Source organism: Nerophis ophidion, linkage group LG20 (genome assembly GCF_033978795.1).
Source record: "Nerophis ophidion isolate RoL-2023_Sa linkage group LG20, RoL_Noph_v1.0, whole genome shotgun sequence".
Taxonomy (NCBI): Eukaryota; Metazoa; Chordata; class Actinopteri; order Syngnathiformes; family Syngnathidae; genus Nerophis; species Nerophis ophidion.
This window is the reverse complement of record NC_084630.1, coordinates 42,933,883-42,941,338: the sequence shown is the minus strand read 5'-3', so window position 1 is coordinate 42,941,338 and position 7,456 is coordinate 42,933,883. Positions and strand designations below refer to the sequence as shown.

At 35.4% G+C, this 7,456-nt stretch overlaps 1 protein-coding gene across 2 annotated transcripts in view; it reads right to left on the bottom strand.

Annotated features, from left to right (window-relative positions):
* Positions 1-2,414: 2,414 nt before the first annotated feature.
* Positions 2,415-7,456, bottom strand: part of LOC133539152 (GRB2-related adapter protein-like) — a 15,527-nt gene continuing 10,485 nt past the window's right edge. For both annotated transcript variants that reach the window (XM_061881261.1, XM_061881262.1), the window contains one exon: positions 2,415-6,941. In XM_061881261.1, coding sequence (XP_061737245.1) covers positions 6,762-6,941 — 180 coding nt within the window. In that variant the 3' untranslated portion in view covers positions 2,415-6,761. The remainder of the gene's footprint in view (positions 6,942-7,456) is intronic.

Genomic DNA, 7,456 nt, shown 5'->3' with positions numbered 1-7,456 from the left:
GCATGTTAGCATTGATTAGCGTAGCATGTTAGCATGGATTAGCTGGCAGTCAACATCAACAAAACTCACCTATGTGATTTAGTTGACTTTATCGTTGCAAATGCATCTGCAGGTTATCCATACATCTCTGTGCCATGTCTGCTTTAGCACCGCCGGTAAATAGCATGTTAGCATCGATTAGCGTAGCATGTTAGCATCGATTAGCTGGCAGTCAACATCAACAAAACTCACCTATGTGATTTAGTTGACTTTATCGTTGCAAATGCATCTGCAGGTTATCCATACATCTCTGTGCCATGTCTGCTTTAGCACCGCCGGTAAATAGCATGTTAGCATCGATTAGCTGGCAGTCACGCCGCAACCAAATATGTCTGATTAGCACATAAGTCAACATCAACAAAACTCACCTTTGTGATTTAGTTGACTTAATCGTTGCAAATGCATCTGCAGGTTATCCATACATCTCTGTGCCATGTCTGTCTTAGCATCGCCGGTAAAATGTGAAGACACTTTGGTACATTCAATGGGGGTCTGGCGGAAGATTTCTTGCCAGTGGTGCAACTTGAATCCCTCCCTGTTAGTGTTGTTACACCCTCCGACAACACACCGACAAGGCATGATGTCTCCAAGGTTCCAAAAAATAGTCGAAAAAACGGAAAATAACAGAGCTGAGACCCGGTGTTTGTAATGTGAAAATGAAAATGGCGGGTGTGTTACCTCGGCGACGTCACGTTCTGACGTCATCGCTAAAAAAGGGATAAACAGAAAGGCGTTTAATTCGCCAAAATTCACCCGTTTAGAGTTCGGAAATCGGTTAAAAAAATAGATGGTCTTTTTTCTGCACCATCAAGGTATATATTGACGCTTACATAGGTCTGCTGATAATGTTCCCCTTACAGTAAATCTCTATATCAACTTGAGGTTGATAAAAAGTAAAACAAATAAGGTTTTATGCCTTTTCTGTCAAAGACAACATTGTTTTTTTATAGTAAAACTGAAATATGCAGTATTTAGATAGATAGATAGTACTTTATTGATTCCTTCAGGAGAGTTCCTTTATTTAGCAATTAAAGCAATGATTTTAATGATTTCATATTTTTTGAGTAATCACAGTGAAAAGTTAAATAAAATCCTACTAAATATATTTGAGATCCGAAAGGTTCCCCACTCATAAAGTGATGCATTTTTATTAGGTTTTTTTTTTACTTTTTCACTTAAATTTCAAGATAAATTTCCGATATATCTGTCGATTTTAAGTTTGAACTATTATTTTGTTTGTTTTTTATGCTCTTTTGTCAAAACTTTGATGTTTTTACATGGCAACCACACAACATATGCAATATTTTTTCCACATAAAACATTTTAAAGTGATAATTTTTAAGTAATAATTCATTATAACAGATTTTTTTGTCCGTTTTTTGGGGGGGACAATGGAAAAAAAAGAAAATAAAGACAAAAGGAAAAACAACTGCCTACATGTCAGCTTTGTCACTTTTTCCTCATAAGATTTGTGAAGTGAAGTAAATTTTATTTATATAGCGCTTTTTCTCTAGTGACTCAAAGCGCTTTACATTGTGAAACCCAATATCTAATTTTTACATTTAAAGCAGTGTGGGTGGCACTGGGAGCAGGTGGGTAAAGTGTCTTGCCCAAGGACACAACGGCAGTAACTAGGATGGCACAAACGGGAATCGAACCTGCAACCCTCAAGTTGCTGGCACGGCCGCTCTACCAACCGAGCTATACCGCCCGGTTCACCTCATTTGTCATGTCTGCGATCGTGTTTTGTTTTTTGGACACTCAGTTCCTGTTTTTGCACTTCCTGGTGTGTTTTGTTACCATAGCAACTCATTAGTTTTCACCTGTCCTCATGTCTCGCACCTGTTTTCACTGATTATGTGTGAGCTTTTCGTTATTAATGCCATTGTGCAAGTTTTTGTTTTATATTCATAGTTTTGCCTTAGTGCAAGTTTTGTTTTCACTACCAAGTTTTTGTACCTCCTTGCGAGCGCCTTTTGTTTGTTCCTGTTTTTTAGTCATAGTGTTAAAATAAAAATAAAAATGTCCTTACCTTCACGTCATCTCCGGTCCAAGTTCACTTGCATCTCGGGAAAACAACCACCTCATAGTCCACGTTCTGACGTGATGTTGCCAGCACAAAGAACAGACACAAACCGCTTAAATAGCAGTGACATAATCAGTGAAAACAGGTGCGAGACATGAGGACAGGTTAAAACTAATGAGTTGCTATGGTAACAAAACAAACCAGGAAGTGCAAAAACAGTAACTTAGTGTCCAAAAAACAAAACAGTATCACACAGGCATGACATCATTCCAATTTTTTTAAATGTTTGTATTTTTTTTAAATTTTGGAATACTATCAATTTTGCAATTTTTGCAGAATTTGTGGCGGGCTGCACTTCGGACATCCCTGCTCTAAATGTATAGACTAGAAAGTTGGCAAACATAAAGAGGGATTCTAGTGGGCCAGGTCAATCTTTCCTTATCTCTAAACTAAAACTGGGGAAATGCGTAGAGTTTTCTGGGCTTCAGTACAGTGTTGATCTACTGAAGACATGGTTGTATTTCACAATTCCTTAAGAGAAAAAAAGGCCTGGTTAGGCTTTGTGTATGTCTTCCTTGTTATTATGCTGTTTCTTACTTGTGTATGTTATATTGCAGCTATTTAAAATAGTTTTGTCAATTTGTTTCAGCCCAAAATAAATTGGCCCTTTGAAACATTTCTTTGTCTTTGTGTGTTGTATGTAGACCACGTTGCTTAGCAGAGTTGAGTGGTGCCAAGTTTTATTCTCCACTGCAATAACAGGACTGAAATGAAGGCTAAAAGGCCATTAATGGGGGCCTTAAAAAAATAAAATAAAAATACAATTGAAAATAGAAGTAACTAAATAGTTACTTTTCACAGTAACGCATTACTTGTTGGTGTAAGTAACTGAGTTACTTTTGAAATAAAGTAACTAGTAAGTGTAGCTAGTTACTGTTTTTTCAGTATCCATCCCAACACTGTTAATATCTTACAAATGTTTTTTTATTAGTTTGTTTGGCTTTTAATTATTTTGTTATTATTAAAGATGTCTGTTTTTTGGGGGGGGGGTTTTGTCAAATGTGGGCAACAAAGTGGCCAGTAAAACACAACTCTTTATATTTCTAGTACAAACTGGAAAATACACAACAAATACCTAAAACCTAATATATATATATATATATATATATATATATATATATATATATATGACTTGGAAAATAAGTGCTTGGAAAAGAGTATTTTGTCCTGACTTATGCAACACTCTTATCAATGACACAAGTGTAAAAAGAAGTGCACACAATAATAAGGGGTGCTAACAAAAAAAATCCAATCGCAATGTTCTATGCTTATTTAAAATATCTATCGACAAATGTGCTAACTGTTCCCATGCTAGCGTGTAAGTTTTTTTCTCAAATATCGGAACTAATCATGGATGTCATTACTTGCCGACATTTTGCAAGTATGCTAATTGTTCCCATGTTAGCGTTTTAACGTTAGAATGTTAACTGCTAATGTTTTATTGCGAGGAGAAAAAAAAAATCGCAAACCTTTGAGGTAATTCTATACTTTTTTAATGTACATACCATGGATGTCATTACTTGGTGATATCTTGTAAGTATGCTAACTGTTCCCGTATTAGAAATTTTAACGTTAGCATGCTAACTGTTACCATTTCTGATGTTAACATGATAATGTTTTGTTGCTTATATTTTAGGTAGTTTTGTAAACTTAAACATGATGGATTTTGATATTTGGCGCCATCTTGCAAGTATGATAATTGTTCCCATGTTAGGGTTTTAATGTTAGCATGCTAACTGCTAATGTTCTATTTCTAAAAATAAAATCACAAACATTTGAGCCAATTTCTTTACAGTTAAACCTACATACCATGGATGTCATCCATGCCGACATTTTGCAAGCATGCTAATTGTTGCCATGTTAGTGTTTTAACGTTAGAATGCTAACTGCTAATGTTTTATTGCTAAAAAAAAAAAAATCAATCGCTAACCTTTGCGCTAATTCTATACTTTTTTAGCTTACATACCATGGATGTCCTTACTTGGTAATATCTTGTAAATACGCTAACTGTTCCCGTATTAGCATTTTTAATGTTAGCATGCTAACTGGTACCATGTTAGCATTTTTTGATGTTGACCTGATAATGTTTTATTGCTTATATTTTAGGTAGTTTTGTAAACTTAAACATGATGGATTTTGATATTTGGCGCCATCTTGCAAGTATGATAATTGTTCCCATGTTAGGGTTTTAATGTTAGCATGCTAACTGCTAATGTTCTATTTCTACAAATAAAATCACAAGCATTTGAGCCAATTTCTTTACTTTTAAACCCACATACCATGGATGTCATTACTTGCCGACATTTTGCAAGCATGCTAATTGTTGCCATGTTAGTTTTTTAACGTTAGAATGCTAACTGCTAATGTTTTATTGCTAAAAAAAAATCAATCGCTAACCTTTGCGCTAATTCTATACTTTTTTAACTTACATACCATGGATGTCATTACTTGGTGATATCTTGTAAGTACGCTAACTGTTCCCGTAGTAGCATTTTTAATGTTAGCATGCTAACTGGTACCATGTTAGCATTTTTTGATGTTGACCTGATAATGTTTTATTGCTTATATTTTAGGTAGTTTTGTAAACTTAAACATGATGGATTTTGATATTTGGCGCCATCTTGCAAGTGTAATAATTGTTCCCATGTTAGGGTTTTAATGTTAGCATGCTAACTGCTAATATTCTATTTATACAAATAAAATCACAAGCATTTGAGCCAATTTCTTTACTTTTAAACCTACATACCATGGATGTCATTACGTGGCGACATTTTGCAAGTATGCTAATTGTTGCCATGTCAATGTTTTAACGTTAGAATGCTAACTGTTAATGTTTTATTGCTAAAAAAAAAAATCAATCGCTAACCTTTGAGCTAATTCTATACTTTTTTAACTTACATACCATGGATGTCATTACTTGGTGATATCTTGTAAGTACACTAACTGTTCCCGTATTAGCATTTTTAATGTTAGCATGCTAACTGGTACCATGTTAGCATTTTTTGATGTTGACCTGATAATGTTTTATTGCTTATATTTTAGGTGATTTTATAAATTTAAACATGATGGATTTTTATATTTGGCGCCCTCTTGCATGTATGACAATTGTTCCGATGTTAGGATTTTAACATTAGCATGCTAACTGTTATCATTTTTTTTTGCTTATATTTTATATAAAAATGATGGATTTTGATGTTTGTCGCTGTCTTGCAAGTATGCCAACTATTTCTATGTTAGCATTTTAACATAAGCAAGCTAATGTTTTATTGCTAGCCTTTTAGCTTAAGTTTTTTCCTGTCAACATAAAAATGATGGATTTTGATATTTGGCGCCATCTTGTAAGTGTGCTAATCGTTCCTATGTCAGTACTTTAACGTTAGCAAGCTAATGTTTTATTGGTAGCATTTTAGCTAATTGTGTACCTGTAAACATAAAAATGATGGATTTTGATATTTGGCGGCATTTTGCAAGTGTGCTAACCGTTCCTATGTCTGCTTTCAAACGTTAGCACGCTAGTGTTTTATTGCTAGAATTTTAGCAAGTTTTTTATCTGTAAACATAAAAACGATGGATTTTGATATTTGGTGCCGTTTTGCACGTATGCTAACTTTTGCCATGTTATCTTTTTAATGTGTGCATGCTAATGTTTGGTTGGTAGCATTTTTTAGCAAAATTTTATGTAAACATACAAATGAAGGATTTTGATATTTGCCGCCATCTTATCTTGCACATTTGCAAACTTTTCTAATGTTAGCATTTTAATGTTAGGAATTAATATTTTATTGCTAGTATTTTCGCTAATTGTGTACCTGTAGACATAAAAATTATGGATTTTGATATTTGGCGCTATCTTGCAAGTATGCTAACTGTTCATATGGTATTTTTTTAACGTTAGCATGCTAATGTTTTGTTGGTAGCATTTTAGCTAAATTTAATTCATACACAAAAATGATGTATTTTGATATTTGGCGCCGTCTTCCAAGTGTGCTAACCGTTCCTATGTTAGCATTTTAACAATAGCAAACTAATGTTTTATTGGCAGCATTTTAGCTAACTGTTTTATTTGAATACATAGAAATGATGGATTTGGATATTTGGCGCCATCTTGCAAGTATGCTAACTTTTCCCCATGTTAAAAAGCTGACGTTAGCATGCTTAGGTTTTGTTGGTAGCATTTTAGCTAAATTTTACTTATACACAAAAATGATGGATTTTGACATTCGGCGCCATCTTGCAAGTATGCTAACTTTTCCCATGTTAGCCTGCTAATGTTTTATCGCTAGCATTTTAGCAAAATTTTATGTAAACAAAAATGCTAGGTTAGGGTTGCTAAAAAAGAATAGTTTTTTCTCTATATTTCGATTTTAAATCAATGGACGCATTTTGAAAATTGATTTTAAAAATTAATGAAAATGTTTTCTGTTTTATTTCATAAGAATCAATTTTCCGATGAAAAACCTTAAACTGTGACTTCCTATTTTTGTACATAGAATGTTAAGTTTCTGTAAATTTTAACAACTTGAACATCTTTAAAAAGACTTGAGAGCATAAAAGAATGACAAGTATTGCTTGCAGACGTCCGCCAGGGGGAGGCAGTGATGACGTGGTCACGTGGGGAGTCAGTGTGGGTGTGGCGTCAGTGGTAGAGCGGCTGCACGCAGTGTGGCGGGAAGACGCCCACGCGGCCGCGGCAACGTCCTCTCCAGCACCGCGAGTCAGAGCAGTCCAGCAGGTCGATGACGTCACCGCGCAGGAAGTGCAGGTGGGCGGTGAGGGGCGGGGCATAGTCACACAGGGCGTGTGCCAGGCGGGGTTTCTGCAAGGAAGACAAAGGGGGCGGGGCGTCAAGCAGGTGCGCCATGGTGATGATACTGATACTGATGATGATGATACTGATGATGATGATAGAGGAAGATGTTGGTGATGATGATGATGGATGAGGATGAAGATGACGATCAGGATGCTGATGATAGATGAGGATAAAGATGTTGGTGATGCTGATGATGAAGATGATGATGCTGTTGATACCGATGATGATGATACTGATGATGATGCTGACAATGATGAGAGATGAGGATGAAGATGTTAGTGATGATGATGCTGATGATGATACTGATGATGATGATGCTGATCAGAGATGAGGATGAAGATGTTAGTGATGGTGATGCTGATTCTGATGATGATGCTGCTGATGATGATACTGATGATACTGATGATGAAGATGTTTGTAATGCTGATGATGATGCTGCTGATACCAATGATGAGGATGATGATAGATGAGGATAAAGATGTTAGTGATGATGATGCTGATACTGATGATGATGTTGATAC